This window comes from Dicentrarchus labrax, unplaced genomic scaffold, assembly GCF_905237075.1.
Source record: "Dicentrarchus labrax unplaced genomic scaffold, dlabrax2021, whole genome shotgun sequence".
In the NCBI taxonomy this organism is placed as follows: domain Eukaryota; kingdom Metazoa; phylum Chordata; class Actinopteri; family Moronidae; genus Dicentrarchus; species Dicentrarchus labrax.
In genome coordinates this window covers 5,371,808-5,389,566 of record NW_026136702.1, presented here as the reverse complement: position 1 = coordinate 5,389,566, position 17,759 = coordinate 5,371,808, and the positions used below count along the sequence as shown (strand labels likewise).

General features: G+C 43.8%; 2 protein-coding genes across 7 annotated transcripts in view; one reads left to right on the top strand and one right to left on the bottom strand.

Moving 5' to 3' along the window:
- Positions 1-13,823, bottom strand: part of LOC127372152 (signal-induced proliferation-associated 1-like protein 2) — an 83,758-nt gene extending 69,935 nt beyond the window's left edge. For all 6 annotated transcript variants that reach the window (XM_051415598.1, XM_051415614.1, XM_051415632.1 and 3 more), the window contains exon 1: positions 13,526-13,823. The gene's annotated coding sequence lies outside the window, so the exon portion shown is untranslated. The remainder of the gene's footprint in view (positions 1-13,525) is intronic.
- Positions 13,824-13,979: 156 nt separating this feature from the next.
- map10 (microtubule associated protein 10) lies at positions 13,980-17,134 on the top strand. The gene has a single exon (XM_051415661.1). The coding sequence runs from the start codon at positions 14,494-14,496 to the stop codon at positions 16,993-16,995; it is 2,502 nt and encodes an 833-aa protein (XP_051271621.1). The 5' UTR covers positions 13,980-14,493; the 3' UTR covers positions 16,996-17,134.
- Positions 17,135-17,759: the final 625 nt, after the last annotated feature.

The following is a 17,759-nucleotide window of genomic DNA, read 5'->3' as shown; positions in this document are numbered from 1 at the left end:
GCGTATGACAGCCTTGAGTGACAGTAGACCTCCCTTCAGAACAAAGAGGGAGGGAAAGGAGAGGAGCAGAGAGCAGCACAGAGACGAGCGGTGATCTGGTGAATACAGAGACATTGTTGCAGAGGTTCAAGCAAATCTGAGAGGTCACGACATAATTAACAGAACAAGCAACCTGATTTTGCTGTTTTCTTTTAAATTACTGGATAATTTCACTTATTTGGGCAACTGGTGACTGTGGAAATTGCATCGTATCAAGGGAGCACAAGCCTACCAGAGTTTCAAAACACAGTGCTTTTGAAAACGTTCTGTCAGGGGTGCAAACAACTTTATCTCTGTTCACACCAGATAAAGTGAACTTAATTTCTGTTGCTGTAATCTCACTGCAGAGCAAACCAGTGGATTAATTTTTGAACACTCCAACATCGCCACTGGCACTGTGGCACATGTCTTCAGTAATTAAGTGCTTATCCAAGTCTTGTTTATATTTTGCCCCTTTTGCACATGCTCTTTCATTACCTATGAACATATGATTAGAATCTGCAAGAAACTCCCGGGGCAGAGTACCAGCATTACCACCACAACCTACAAACTATACTTTGGCAAAAGTTGGCAGACACCAATAGATCCGGCTCAGCACATTTTGTGTGCAGCACAGATGACGTGCTTCATCCATAGGGCACATAATAAGGGTTTTTGACGATTGCAGGGGCTAAAATTAGCACGTGAATAATAATCACTGGCCAGAGAGCTGCTTTTCATTGGAAGTTTGGCAGGGGAGAGTGCACTGGATGCCAGATCAGGGGTGCTGCTCTACGGATGTGTGCAGAGGGAGCAGGCAGTCAGGAAGCAAAGGAAAGTTGACACTGGAAACCATATTGTTAACAGCAGTATGGGCAAAGTTGCCAGTGCTTTTAGATGAGCATGTAGGATGCCAGATGCCTGCACCACGGCTGGATAGAGAAGTGGAAACGCCACAAACAAACAAGCAGTCCAACTAAACGGTTCGTTCATAAATGTATCAACCTGTTGACATACTGTAGGTAGGCTATTGAGAGTCTGTTACACAGCAAAGAAAAGAAGATAAGAAAGACTGTATTCAGAACACCGCACAGGATATAGATACCAAAATAAAAATAACAACAAGAAGTGAAGTCTGCGGCCATCTGGAGCACATGTTCCAGTGCAGCTACTTCCTCCTGTAATTAATGAAGTTCTCCAAAGGGAACAGTCTGATTAAGTGAAAACTCTTCTTATTCTCCACAGGCCATGTTTTCAGAGAGAAATGGCTGCGACAGAATTCCTGAGAACTAGGCGGCCCTGGTTTGTCATGCAGCAGGCATCTCTTTTATGGAGTCACTTTCAAAGCTTCTCCCCCTACAAGTGGCATCAAAAACATCTGTTCCCGGGGCCAGCCACCCACATGAGAGATTGCCCAGTCCTGGCAGGATGGCCTGCAGATGTAGGCAACAACCGACATGCAAATGTACATGTAAAACCCCAGACAGCCACACTGTGACAGTTAAGACAACAATGTAAGTCACAAAGGGGAAAGGAGAGGGAAAAAGAAAACAGAGTGGAAAGATAGGGACTGAGAAATGACGTCTATACTGAAAAGTAAACAGAACTCAGAAGAATGAAAGGAAGGAGGAAGCCTGAATAACAAGAGATGATAGGTTGTAGTGGTGGAAGAGGAGTACAATAAGTAATAATCCTGAGCCAGTGTCCCATGGCCATACTGAAGGACGTGTAGTGGTACTTCAAATCCCAGGCAGAAGACCAATTTGACCTTCATCCTGTTCAAAGCAGTCCTGCTAGTGGATGGGGCCTGGTAATGCCTGACGAAGTAGCAGTAGCACAGCTATATTAAGGCTGCCGTGTCCAGGGTGTATGAGATGCCTTAAATGTGCACTCTGCTAGTGCTCAGAGCAGTGTAAAACACAGTGCATCATTAAAGGGAATTGTGCTTAAGTACTGTCCACGGCCCTGTAAAGAGACTGCTAGTGGGGGGAGAGTGGATAGAGGGAGGCAATGGGAAATGGTCCGAGTTATTTCCATTCCCTCAGCCCGTTTATGGAAACATTATGGGAGCAAGGTTCAGTTCTCACGGAGGAGGAAAATGTTCGGGAAGTAAGAGTGAGAGACAGGAGAAAGTGAAGGAGGGAGTGAAAGAGAAAGAGGAGGAGGAACTGTAGAAATGCTGCTTTTAGCTGTTTTCTCTGGAAAAGACCTTGCTCTGTGTGTGTCCTTCATTGTGTGCTTCTCCCTCTGGCAAAGGCCACAAAAGCCTCCATTTATCTATCCTGAGCATCTAGCCTTATTGAGAAAAGGCCCTGAAAGGCAGGCAGCCATCACATGTGCCAGGGTGACATGGCTTTTCCCTTGTTAACACTTTAGTCTTGCACCCAGAGTGCACCCAGCACAATCTCCACCGAAGTGAGGGATTACTCCTGCCGACAAACAGTGAAAAAAAGAAATAGTACATCTGTTCTATATATTTGCATTTCTTTGGTTGAATCACAATGCACCACTTGACTCGATGGAAAGCGAACATTCTCAGTCAGGCGTGAGAAACCCACCCCATCAATGAGGCCTTTTTCCACCCTTTGGTTTCTTTAACCGGGGTAACAGCACATCACAAGGAGCAGCTTGCGCAAAACACAATCTGTCAAGTTGGAGGCAGACGGGGGCCAGTTTATTCATGATTCGCCCTCATCAGTTTCTATTTACTCAGTGTTCTTTGGAGTAGAAAGGGGACCAAGTGCAATTTTAGGACATCGCAATGTGCGCTATTCAGCAATCTGCAGCTCTAATTGCAGAGTGAGAGGAATTTTCTACATCTCTAGCATTGAGGCACAACAGCTGCAGCTGGCATGGCATGTGGTGGGCGTGTTTAAGGGAGGTGTGGTGGCTAAAATGGTGTCAAAGACTAACCTCCCACTGAGAGCCACCCACACACGCACGCACCTACGCATTAAACACACATAAACGCACGCACGGTTACATGCACAGACACCCACATGTTCACAAGCACACGGTATGCTTTTGTCTCCGTGTACAGATTAATAACAGTAATGACATACCAAAGCATCAGGGGAAATACTGCACTCTAAAATTTGCTTCCCTCTCCACTGCCACTCATCAGCACATCCTTGATCTCACTGATTTAGAGAGGAGTCAGCTGCCATAAAGAAGGGAAAAAAAACACATAACACATACAGTACATGCACGCATCCCATTCCTCCAGTCAGCTGGCCATCATCTCCTGCTAAATATCTGTGTACGCACGCACACATGAACCATTAAAAATGAACCATTAAAAAGTGTGTTGAGAGGAGGAAGGGACACAAATGGTCTTTTTTTTTTGCCTCCACATCTTCCCTCTAGTCTTGTTCCCACCTCTTTACGCCTTTATCTTACCATCCTCCTTCCTGAATGCTAAATGGGGAAAATGTCCAGGGAGATGAAAGAAGATGAATTCATTCCTTCCACCAGGAGCCAAGTGCACTGATCCGACCTGGCATGAGGGCCCCCGGTGATTGAGTCACCTTTGACCTTTAGAACTGATCGAGGCCAACGATCTGATGAGGTGCTCATATAAATGGGGGGGGGGAAGGGAGTGTACAAAGAATGGGGGATGGAGGCAAAACATCCCAACAGTCAGAAGGAGTATGGATATATTGCATGCTGCAGCATTTCCTCAGAGACCTCACTGAATGCACATGGAAGTCCATTGGCATTAATATTTATGCAATTCAGAATGACGTAAAAAGAGCCCGAACAAGATCTTTAAATGTACTTCCACCTCACTCAAGCAGAGATCAGGCACAAGATGAAAAATGTGTGCAGGAAGGTGTCTTTCCTTAATCACAGAGCTGGCCAGACTGTACAACAGAATACCAAATAAGCACAGATTTCCTTATTCCTCACTTCCTTATCTCTAAAATGCAGCTGGTTCTGAAGAATGTCACCAAGATGGCAGCATTTAGAGAAAGCACCAGGCACTGGCAGCTGTACAACATGCACTCAGGGTCACCAACCCTGCAGAATCAAAAGTAAAGTCTTGCTTGACAGAAACAGAGTTTGTATGGCACACGGCTCCCACAGTCACTAGAAGATCTTAGTCAACCTAGCGTGGTTAATGAGAAGGACAAAGAGTCCTTTAGCACTATGTTGGAGTCTGTTGGGTAGTGCGTGCATCTGACCTTGAAATACCACCTCAGGCATATGAAATATTTGAATTATCACCATGACTATCGTTCTTGAGACAGCACAGACGACAATGCTATTCAATACTAAATCAATAACAACCACAGTCTTCCTGTATGGGACTCCCCGGAGCAAAATCCTATCAAGCAGGCTATCTTGTGGCTCAGTGTGTGTCTTTTTTTCAGCATCTGTGTGGAGAAAATGTTTGCAAACCCATCATCCTCCCCATTGTAAACCTAGCCATGGGCATGTTGTTGATTCTGCAGCGCAAAAACGAAAACATAGAGGTGACAAAGCAACGGTGCAGCAGAAATTCCCGAAGTCAACAAACAGAGCAGCTGGGACTAACAGGGAATTGGCTCTGTCTGGAGACGAGTCTGGGGAAATGCAAGAGGTCTCCTCAGGGACCACAGACTCAGACTGCCTTTCAGTGAAAATTAAACAAAATGACAGGAAACAATTAACCTACCACTCATTTCTCTCTTTACATCCCCCCCCAGAAAATGTCAAATGTCACCGCCTGAGAGAAAGGATCTTCGTGTGTGACCTGATGAGAATCTGTGTGTTTACATACACTTAACTAACCTGATTATTGTTGGCTTTCTACTTTAACCTGATTTATTTATAGTCGTGTAAATAAAAAACAGCTTCCTTAACCGGGGTAGGGATAGGGAGAAATCTGGTTAACTCAGCAAGAATTTGTATTCTTGGCATATATTGAGTATATTATATGTACTGCACTGTGGAGGAAAGAAGAAAGCTTCCAACTTTCAGGAAGTACATTAAAGTAAATATATCCGAAAGTAAATCAATCAACAAGAAACTTTAAAGCTTACTTTGACCTCTGACCTTTGGTGTTTGTGTGCTCCACCTAAACACAGATTATCTTGAGACAGATGAGAACAGTGTAATTATACAGCTGCTCCTGTGGTTAGATATACAGCACCTGGCTGTGTATCCAGCAGTTGTGTGTTCATTGTGTTTTGGCTGAGGCCCACACAGCTCCGTGCTGAACTGTATGTGGCCCTGCAGTCCTGTTTACATTTCAGAGAGGTTCCGAGAGCTTCCAGTAAACATAGCCTTGGGAAGGTAAGCACTGAATGAACACACACTGTAGCTGCTAGGCATTGTTAGAATTACTTGTACAGAGACCCCTTGCTGGGATCCTAACATAGTGTCTGGGACATTATGTTAGTATACTTTACTAACATAGTGTCTGGGACATTATGTTAGTGTGCTACAGTGCGTCTGGGACACTGTTTGCATGACTGTGTTATGCAATCTCCTTTTCCTTAGGTCCTTCTTCTTTTAAGGCAGTAAACCCATATAAAGGCTAGCATTCAGTGTCAAATGTGCTGCCCCCTCTAGCTCTGGATCCCACCCCCTGTGGCTAACCTCCAAACGTTCACAGAAGCTTTCAATACACTTCAGTGGAGGGGAGGAGGGGAGCAGTTGATCTCCTCCACATTGACAGAGTGCGATTACAGAAGCAAGAGAGAAAAAAAAAAAATCAGGCCACTGTCACTCCAGATCATTATCTTCCGTCAACAGCCTTTACAAATCGCATAAAAGGAAGGCTAGTCAAAATGATGTCGTAAAGAAAGAGGGGGGAAAAAAACAAGCGAGATGGAATATACTACTCTAGCTTCGAATTAGCTCTGCTTGGCTGGGTCGGTGCTCCTTAAACACATCATACCGCTGCTGCAGCAGCCCCAAGTACAAGGAAAGGCCAGGCCGACTGCCAGCCCTGCACAGTTCAGCTCCTCTCAGCTTTAGCTTTCCCTTCCACTTTGTGTAAAAGGGTTTCCCATACACACCAGTAACCCCAGTATCTCAGGCTTGTCTAAAATAGTCAAAGACTAAGCTATGTCTTCGCTAACAAGAATAGGCCAAAGGCAACATCATGTACAGGCATTTTTGTGCTTCAGTTAGTAGATACAAAGGCTCCATCGTAATGTCCTGGTTTAATGGTGTGAATAATTCAAAAGTACAATCTGAACTGAACAACAAGAGACAAAATATTTATATTTTAAGGATATTGAAAAGAAGTATAATGTTTATTCTAACCAAATGAAAAAAGGTTTTTGGAAGAACGCCATAATGCCTCTGATTTCTAACAGTTCAAAGATTTTGACAGCTTGCTGCAGCTGTCAAATGAAAGAATAACACAACCAGAATAATACATTGAAACACACCACTTTGAAATACACACAGAAAATAAAGCTGCAAAAGGCCAAAGTTTTGTTATAGTTCTGGGGTTCCCAGTATAAACCACATATTCAGTACACTAAACTCATTATCATCTGATTAATGGATCAGTGGAAACACAAACAAGAATAACATCCCAACATGTTTCGTCAGCGCTTTTAAAAACACAATGACAGACTACACACCGTGACTAGACTTTCTCATTTGTCTCATGTCAGTGGGCTGGCAACATGAAAGGAACCAACAAAAAACAGACAATTGATAAAGGGCTGTTTAGGAGAAAGTTCCTTCCTGTACAAGGCTGATACCCAGAAGACTTTTACATTCCTGTCAGTACTGTACACAAAGCAGAATACGCAATCTCACAACAACACAAAGCAGCCTCTGTCAAACACCATAAAGTGCTATAATTTAATTATTGTATCCGTAGATCCTTATTTTCTTTATATCTTAGGTAAATAGTGATTCAGGAAACTGCCAAACAGTGTGCAGTGTAATATCTATTGAAGTAATCCTGCTGGTCATTTAGGTTAAATTTAATTTTGACATAACCTCATGCTCAACAACAGTGTAGAAGCACTGCAGTGCACTGGTGAGGTTAAGTGAAGGATACCAGCTTCAGCAGCAGTGCCTCAATGGCTCACACACATAAACGCATGCAAACACACTAAAGCTGAGCACTTTATGGCACATCTGTCACGGCTCTGCTCCATTTCACTTGTTAATTACAATCAACCTCTATCAGAAACAAGTCAGCGTACTTTTACGCTTCAAAACAACTCATCCGATGGCTATTTGCTACTTGGCTTACCCAGGGTCAATTTGACAGTCAAGGGCGCAGATGTTTGTACGGGGGCCTTCGTGCAGTATTGGTCTACATTTTATGACTACAGGTCTATTTTCTTGTACCTTTGAAGACTCCAGCATTGCTAATATTACAAAAATTAACTGCTGGAATAAACAATCCTATGAATAATTCAGGGAAATACATAAATAAACCAATAAAGACATAAATCCATTTTGTCCAACCACCAAACTCAACTCATTTTTATTTTATCATTCTGGCAGGTAATTGATTGAGGGGGCAAGGTGGGAACTTATTGGGATATTATTGGTTAATCTACATATTTAAGTATTTATATATATCTTTATTAATTTTACACCTGTTTTTGTATCTACTATTGGCCATTTTGAAGTTCCAAACCAGACAACATACCAAGGTGGTATTCAATGAATGAATAGAAATCCACAGAGGCTGTAATGGCATGCAGTCTGGACTGGCTGGATCACCCACACCCAGTCCTGTCTGCCTACTCAGACAGGCCTTTTCTTTTTCGCTACAGTAGGGAAGAGGTATGCACACCGGCACTAAACCAAATCCCTTCTTATCTCCCATTGGAGGCTGGCTTGGACCACAGAGGTCAGCTGTCCGATTGTCTGGGCCTGCTGAAGGGAACACAGACTGAGTTAACCCCATGGGTCACGACTGGTCCTTGGACTCAGTCGCAATCGGGTTAATGACTGGCCAGCACTCATTCCCTCCATTGTGGCCCGGTGACAGACACATAGACAAAACATGTAAGGAGGGTCAGCAACTTTCGGTGGCCTTTTCCCCAACATTCCTGATATGGACACTAATGAGTCCCTAAGGAAACACGAGGTGCAGACATAATTCATCTTGGCAAGACACATTTTCCTTTTTGTTGCACTATTGCAAATCCATAATGCATGAACATGATGTTTTTTGTGGAGTGACACTGTTAAATGATTGGCTTGGTGAAACAAAGAGTGATCCTCCCCTGCTCAGAGCTCTGACAAGTGGTATTTGCACTGCCGTCCAATGGGAAAGCTTTGTCATGGAAGGATAAGAAATGGCTAAATAAAACTATTGTGCTTTCACACCAGGAAAAAAGACTAATGGATTTAGAGCAAGGGTTGCTTGTAGCTTGCCTCCATTTAGCTATTTAACTTAATGATTAAGCTGCAGGTATAAATGCCCCATTATTTTAACTCAGTATGGATAACCAGCAGGGTGAGGTGAGTAAATGGCAAAAGATCTTCATTTATAAAATCTTTGGTAATTATGACAATCAGGGTTTTCCCCAGGTTTTTAGAAGTACTGTGCAGCCCTTTGGGTTAGGGCACGGTCAACAAGTCAACTAATTTCTTTCCAATTCGCTGAGATTTACACCATTTTACAAGTGCACGGTTATTGTTTTAAGCCAAATTTTGCCTGGCGAGTTGACAAAAGTAACCGTCAGTCTTTGAAATGACAGATACATATAACCTTTTTTTTTTTTAGATGCCGTTGGCTGGGAGAAAACGATACAGTACGAATTTCCAAAATCTTGGTCGAACCCACTGACAGAGGTATGAGAAGGTTGTGGTAAAAGAGTGTCCGTGGACCCAATGGATAAAGCATGCTTATTCTCAGCCACGAACCAAACAGTCCCATCCCACTGGATGCTCATCCAGATGCTCTCCATATAGTTTTTTCATTCATACGGCTTAGGCACGACGCAAAAACTCTTAGGCGCTGCGCCTAAGCCACATAATGTAAGGACAACCCATTATAAACTGAGATGACCCACATGTAACCATTGTATCTTAACATCAACAAGATTATCTGGAGGATTAATGAGTTTCTTTCAGATGGAAAATCTTACTGTTATATCTGTATTGACAGTGAGGGCTACATCTGTAAGCCATCGGCATTCAGTTAAGATCGTATGTACAGTAGCTCTGTCTGTCTGTCGTGTGTGTAGGATGGAGCTTAGTCCAGAAAAACGGTGGGGTTTCAAAAGGTCATTGTTTAAAAGGTCCAGGCTGGTCTAAGCTGTTTCATATGGGTTTGTTTCCATGACCAGTGACACAGTAGTAATATCTAATGCATGGATCATATAATGTAATATATCAATGCACATTCACAGTCTGCACTACAACAAAGGATATAGGATAAAGGGAAGGATACTGTATATCATATGTATACCATGGCTCCAGCTTAAGTTATCAGATGCCTGATCTTTTCCATAATTGGTCTAGCTATGCATGAGCCAGCAGTGATGGCAGAGTCGGTCACCAGAGGGCTCAAAACCTTTACTCCCGTCTGCCCCCACATCCCACCTCCTCCTCAGTCCTTCAGCAGCTCGACTGTGTGTCACCAGAGGTTGACAGGGTCCTCACAAGCAATGCTGCTATCAGCTTTTGACTTCTGTCACTATACCATCTGCTCCATCCAGCAGCTTCCCCTCCAGCCATGACACTGCTTTTTCACTCAAAAGTGCCTGGCACGACAGCAAGCCACTAGATGAGTGGCAAGAGGGTGGGAAATTAAAGAGCAGAGCGGGTACAAGACACAAGGGATGGGCTGGTGTAGCAGCTATTTTAGCCAGTTTTACTGAGATAAAAGCATTTGAAAACATTCACTGGGTGTCCTTTAAAACCACATTAGGTATAATGCAGAAATCCCTTCGTAAAATGCTTTTAAATGGCAAGCATTACATCCGACCAAACAGAGCACCCATCTGCTTCTAATTTACTATATCTACTATAAGGCTTAACCACATCAGTACTGTCAGATTAACATACATCTACTACACACAAATAAATAAACAAGCAAAGTGGCACATGAGGACACCAATCCACATATGTCCCCAAGACACACGCCACAGGCCATAACATCTTATTTGTGTGTATCACATACAGACTGGAAATATTGTGCTGTAAAGGGGCTGCTGGCGTCTTCCTATGTTTCCCTGGAATGGATGCTGACATATGCCAGCGCCTGAGCAAGCTGTTAAACATGCCGTCTTAATGCTATTACGCTGATTACACAAGAGAAGTCGTACAATGCGCAGTACAGATGAAAAGGATGAATGACCCTAACAGAACCCAACACTCTGACCTTGGAGCTGTCAAAGCCATGTTTCAACCTTCCTCAGAGATTCATACGGAAGCTACTTTTTTTTTTCTTCGAACGAAGGGGAAGTATTACTCGCGCTGATGAGCTCTTCAGTGATAATCAATATTACAAATGTAACTGATATCTCTAATCGGAAGAGGAACTTATTTCCAGCCTTTGTCAGTATTGTACACACATTATGAACATTGCTCAGTAAACCACCTGGATCCATCACAAACAGAGCCCTAGTGGAACAGGGGATCAATTCATAAAAAACATCAACCTAATGACGGCATCTGTGCTTTCCCTGACAGTGATGAGTGGGCTTAAATCCTTCCATAAATCCAGACTGCTATCAAAACAAAGGCGGACAAAAAGACAGAGAGAAAGTCTGGCTCTCACAACAGGAGCAGGCAGCATGTGATCCCCTGTCTGCTGGTTGGTTGGTTTTGAAGCAACAGGATTTGGTTGGGAGGCCTATTGTGACTCCTGGCCGGCCAGCCAGCCGGTCAGCCAGCGCAGACCAGACCAGGTTCCCTGATCCTCGTCACATGCATGGGGTGTGGGATCTGTTGGGGGGGGCCACATGGTTTGGCATGCTTCTGTGGTACAATAAGGAGAAATGCATCACCCCTAACAAATGTGGTCTGAACCGAAGTCCTTTAGGAGTTTTTTCCTTTCTACTGTTCTCCAAATCATGACTAGTCAGCACACCGGTAGCAAAGCACCGTGGGAACAGAGACAAACATGGGGAAAGAGCAGGAGATGGCTGTCGGGAGCACTGGGGGAGTGGTGTAACAAGAAGACTGAAAGAAGCCACTGCTGTTAAGTAATTTCCCAAACCTAAAGAAAGCCCTCAAACTGTTATGTGTTATGGTAATATCTTTACAGGCAATTTCTGTTTCACAAACACAAACTCAATGGCTGTAACTCGAGTGGGGCGTCTCCAAGCCCACTAGGCCACAAGACATCCTAACCAGCTCTGCAATGATAACAACTGGATATGGCCTGTGGGCATGTGACAGGAAGCCTGCCAATTCTGACAGGTGCCTTATTGTTCACATTGTTCACATAACTTTATTTTGAAAGACATATCTATCCGGCTCAATTACCCATTGTCTGGTTAGCCATGCAGAAGACGCTGTTAGAAATAGATGAGAACATATTTCTTCTTCAGGGTCCTTTCCGTGCCCTATTGATGGCAGAAAGCAACAGATCTCTATTCAAACTAAGATTGAAAGACATTGTCTGGTGCTGTCATTATCATGGCTGCTGAGTAGGTCTGCTTCCAGGAGTGCGCTGCTGGCAGTGGGTGAGATGGGGTACCTTGGCAGCCTCATTTTCATTTTCATTTTCATTAGGGAAGATCGTTTTTAATCTATCTTTCATCTATCTGGAAAATAAGCCCGCCAACTCTCCTGTAATGTAACGCAAACATTGAATTTCCAACAGAAAGTCAAGAATCAGATGAAACACTAAATTAAAGATCTGAGTGCGACTACCTAATGAGGGGAAGCGTGAATCCAAAACTCGGCAGGAAAACAGGTTCACTAATAGAAATATTTGCATGATGACAGAGGGAATGAGCAGATTAATGGGGTTGTTTTTTTGCCTTTGTGCACAATAATGGCAAATTATCCACACATCACTACAGATGTCTTTATGCCTGTTCAGGAGAGTGGTCAGTGGGGAAATTGCCTTCCTGATGTGCAGAGCTATGACAGCTGGAGTTAAGCCAAACATTTTTGGCATTAAAGGAAAATATGTTAAATGTTATACCAGGCCATCAACATACTGGAGCCATCTTAAAACACTCCTGTGCCTACTTAGTTCAGCACAGCCCCACGGAAAACTAATCTTTCCCAGACATAAAAACCCTGTGAAAAATAATGGCGTCTTATTGATTTTAACGCTCCAGGAGCAGAGAAGTCTTTATACTTGATCTGTTCGGATGGGAGCTGTGAAGCCAGGAGGACATAAAAATCCAGAGCACTGAAAATGAAACAATGGAAAGTTACATTTACACTCGTGAGCACCTAGTTGTTGTGTCTGCAGTTAGACACCAGCAGAACAACGGGCCTATTTGTTTCCCTTTATTGGGAAGTTAAGTTATTGTGGAGGCTAAACTTCCTGCAGGAAGACAGCAAAGGATATGGTGCTCGGACGACAAACAACATTTCACTTGTTTACTCTCCTAGTGGTACACTGTATGTTGAATAGGCCTCAGGATCAGCCGGCAATAAAGCAAGACTGTACAAGCTTTGTACAAGCAGACTGCCAGATTTTATTTATGGAGAGTCCAAACAACTCTGATGTTAGGGGAAATTGTTCTTTGTCTGGACATACTGACAAGCTCCCACTGCTGTGAAAAGTAAAGATAAGCACACAATACAACAGCAAACACAGTATTCTTCGACCCATTACTTACATAAATACAAAACACTGCGCGCTGGGCTTCCCAGAACAATTAAACATGGCCTGTAAGACTACACAGCTGTGGGCTTCTTCACCTACAGTGGGCATGGGGAGGCTTTATTACCCATAATCAGCTTCCTTTATCGCCCCCCACCGTTTTCATAGAAGCACTCCACTGAACAAAATTCATTCAAAAATATTTCGGTACGAATTAACCCCCCCTCCCAAAACACACACACACACACACACACACACACACACACACACACACACACACACCATTAACCACCAAAAATTATGACGTCAACGTGTTAATATCATTAACAATACATTTTTTTTTTTATTATTATTTACAAATCAGAGTGATAGAATAAATTCTAACTACGAGAATGTAAAATGTATTTTGAATTAGGTCTTTATGTGAGACTAACACGCTCCTGAGTAAATAAACAAACAAAAACAAGTCAACCGCACCATATCTCGCACCATAGCTACACTTCATGAATAGGCACAAATATGGGCTATAGATAGGCGACTGCTGAAACATCATACCCCCCCCCCCTCCCCGGTTCTTTTATGTTTGCCTCTCAGATTCCATCCGCTCCGGAGCCTGAGAGTAACTTTATCCTTTGTGTTCACTATCACCATCGATATGCCAGTGAGTTTCTACGCCTTCCGCCACTCTCGCTGCGTGCAACGCGGCTTTACTTTCAGCTACAGCCCTACTTTTTCTTACTTTGTTAGTCGGCTCGGAGGGAGAGAGGAGAGAGAGAAAAGGGGACGTTTGGGTCTTACCTTTAAATGTGTGCGTCGACCCTGTCCAAGGCTGCGGGGTTGTTAACGCTGTCGGTTATCCTTAAAGGGTAAAAAAAGAACCAGTTGAAGCTGCCGTGGTCGGTCTCACATCTCTCTCTCTCTCTCTGTCAGTCTCAGCCTCCAGACTGAAGTGGCACAGACCATAGCGATATCCATCCAGCACCTATCTCCGTGATGACAACACGCAGGGAGAGGGGGGAAGACTCCGCCCACCCGACGCTGGTAGAAACTCTCTCAACCTCACTCCCGTCCACTCTGACTAATCACTACTATCATAGCTTTGTGGGGTGGATATTGAAAGGACATTATAACGGACTCATGTCAAACTACAGGCTAAATGTGAACAATGAGCCTGCTATGTGAACTATAGTCCGGTGGCCTTGTTGCCATTCACTACAATACTAGTTTAGTCTATAAGCCCAATAAGCCCTACAGTGGCACCATCTGGTGAACTGTAGAAAAGTTGCTCCCCTCAAACTGTTCCTTAATAAATTATCATCTTCATATCCATTTGACCCGTGCTTGTAGGCTAATGTGTCGTGCTTTCTTGTTAATAAGTTATTTTGCACTTATATTTAATTTAATCTTCCTTCGTTTTAATTTGGAAACAGGCGTCCACAATTACCTGCATTTACAAAACACGAACAATACCTTCTTTTTTATTTTAATAAAACAGAAAAATAAGCAATATAATTGATATTTAATTCCGTTTTAGAGCAGCGTTATTCGTAAAGGCTCCCCCACCTGAAACTACATTTCCCAGGTATCCCGTGGCGTTCTGTGACGCAAAATTCTCGCGACAGCTGCTTGTTTCCATGGAGCCGACAGAAGCTGAAAGCTCGAGTTTGTGGATTAGCAAACAGCTAAATTAGTTAGCTCGTTGTTGCTGTTGTTGTTGTTGTTGTTGTTGTTGTTGTTGTTGTTTTAATGGTCACACGGCTCTCAGGATGTCAGGACGACAGGACAGCGGACAAACCGAGACTCTGTTTTCATTTGAGCTTTTTGTGGAGAATATCCGAATCGAGGTAGAAAGTAAAGTCTCCGACCCCGAGCTGGCTCTCGGGCTACGGCTGCTGGATTTTCCAACGCTGCTCATTTATCAGCCTCAGCCGGGCGGAGGTGGCGGCAACCAGCGAGAACATCATGGAAAGGATGAGCAGGGAGAGTGCGCCTTCAACAGGGGCAAGTCTTGTTTCTTCAAAATGAACCTGCACTCGCTGCACACCCAGCTATCTCACACCCCTCTCTATGCTCTGGTGCTGGATGTGAGAGAGGAGATCCCCAGATTAGTCGGGACCTCACTCATCTCACTGGCTAAAGTGATGGCCAGGATCAGGCAGGATGTGACTGAACGCGGCGCTTCTGCTCCATCCTCTCATGGTGAAAGGGGGCTTGTAGCTATATGCAACCTCACGGGGGAGAAAGTTGGATCTATCTCCTTGAGTTATAAACTGTTAAGTCTGGGAGTTAGTCTGCTGCCACACGTTTCACACAGGAAGGGTCTTGAAAGCATCAGTGTACACGAAAGCATCACAGAGAAAAACGTGTCTGCAGAATTATTGCCTCCTGACTGTGGGAATGTGTGTTCACCCACACCGGACCAGTCTGATGTGAGCCAGAACATCCAAAACAAAGAGCCATCAAATGATGTTACTTTAATAAACGAGGATAAACAAGACAGTGGTGTTTGTGTTGCCATGCAGACTGAACACAAAGGAAGAAGTCCAATGCCTCAGGCACTGAAAGAAAACAGTTTTGAAGAAGATTTAACCATATATTGCCCGCCACATCTCTTCTACAGTAATTCTGCGGAGGAAAAAAGCAAGAATGAAAGAGATAATTGCAAATTCCTGAATCTAGACTCCGAGGCTTTTACATTTGAAGACACATTCTCAGAGGACGAGACAGCTGAAAATAAAATGGAAAGTTCCCTAATGATGGACCAGAGAGTGAGACAGGGTGTAAAAACGTCAGGAAACCAGGAAACAAGTGGGGCGACTCCGAGTGTCCTCGGGGAAGCTTTGCAACAGTTGCCTCTACTGAATGCTCTTCTTGTTGAGCTGTCACAGTTACATAACCACAACCCACACCAGCCCTTGTCTATTCATCCCAATCTAGCTTGGATTTACAGGCCTGCTTCCACAGAGCCTTCAGACGGGCGTGGAAACACAACACGAAACACGCAAACCAGATCATCACAGAAAAGCAGACTGGGGACGAGTCCCCATTCAAAGCATTTACATTCCCCCAGATACTGCTCTACACCAGTGGTCAGGCCAGCATCTGTAAAAGTGAAAGACAAACAAGAAGAGGGTTTGATTGAGAGCGAACGCTCCGCTGCTTCTCAAAGGAAGAAGCTCGTATTCGGGTCAACTAAAACTTTTAATCTAAGGCTGAAGCAAATATCTCCTCTTAAAGTAAAACACCGTGAATGTGTGGAATTAATACAGAATCAAACTGCGGCCAAAGGAAAGACACAGTCAGGTAATAAGAAGTCCAGTAAAAGAAAATCAGCATTAAACAAGAGCTCCAGCCTGAATGAAAACATTGAGACAGTGATACAAAGCATCACAGTGGACTCTGCACTACATGAAACAATCACAGTAAAGCAGAAAACCCTGCACGGGGAAGTTCATGGTGAACAAGGCAACAACAGACACTCGGAGAAGCCTTCCCTTTCTGAAAGAGGCCTGAAATGTATTCACATCCCCAGTGTGGATGTAGCCCAAAACAAAGACAAGAGCGAGCGTCGCAGTGAATCAAATCAATCACAGTCTGAGTCTGACAGGCACGGAGAGAAAATTGAATCTTCAGGAAGCAGCAGACGCAGCAGCCCAAAATCTTCATTTTCAGACTCCAGCGGGGGAGGAAACGAGGAGGCAGACTACGCTGATGACTTTAACAGCCTCGAGCCCAGTGATGCCTACTCCCCTGACCCCGCGAGTAGCCCCGAGCCCTGCAGGGCCAAGACTCCCAGGTCTCCCGTCCGCCCCGACTTCTGCAACTCGGACTCTGGCTCTGAAGGGTTCCGGAGGAGAGCGGTCCTCCCTGTACCTGTCAAAGCCCCCAGCTCTCCACAGCGAGCCCTGAGGGGCACACACATCGTCCGGCCTCGAACCCACGCCTCGGCCCTCAGCTTTTCCTCCGAGGATGGTGACAGAGACTGGTCTGCTTCCTTACAAACCGTATGCTCCAGGAAACAGATTACGGGGAGCGGGAGAGTAGAGAGGAGCTCTGGCGCTGACAGTTTAATATCATCGAGAGGTCAAAGGAGCGAGACGAGCAAGAACAGCGGCCCGGTTCGAGGGTTTTCTGCAGAATCGATATCTTCCATTGAACCGCAGGAGGCAGAGGAGCTGGAGGATGAGCTTGGGTCTCTGGATTTCAGAAAGGAGTATCAGCATATCTCTAATCTAGTGGCCAACAAACTCCCTGGTTACACTATGTAAAGAAACAATATACAGTTCCACATTATGGTTACATAAATCAGATGTTGTGTACATTTTTAGATGTGTAATTGTGTCAGTTTTCATTTCAGTTATGATGTCTGACAACCATTTTCAATAAAGACAAGCTTTTCTGTGGAAATGATGTGATCATTTTACGTCTTAATCACTCAGTTAATACCAGACTGTTTGATAGACATTTGCATAAAGTGTTGGACCACGAGTCTTTCAGTAACATATAAGAGGATGAAAAATATCTCTATGAACGCCGTTTATGCAAATCATTTAACCTTTCAGCTGTCGTTTCCAGCAGAGTTGTCACAGGCTGAGCTCGTTGGGTAGCTCCGGATTTCAGGGTATTTCCTTTTAATACCACCCACTACTTTGCATTTTCCCCTTGATATTATTTGATAAGCAAAGCAGAGACAAGTATTTTGTTTATTTTAAAACTGGCAGTTGCAGTGGGATAACTGAACCTAAGTTATTTGCAGTTTTATGAATATTCTTATTAAGTATATTAACTCAAGTAATGTAATTAAGTGGAACTCTAAGGTACTTTTGAGTACTTCAGTTGTATGCTACTTTATAATTATACTGAACTACTGTGTGTTTTATTCTTCTACATTTATCTGACAGCTCTGATACTTTCAAAGATTTCAAAAGTCTACATTAAGCATTGAACAGCATTGTTGTACAGATATGTACACAAAAATACACATTAGACAAGTTCCTCAACCAATCTGCTACACCTGCATGCATTATGCACT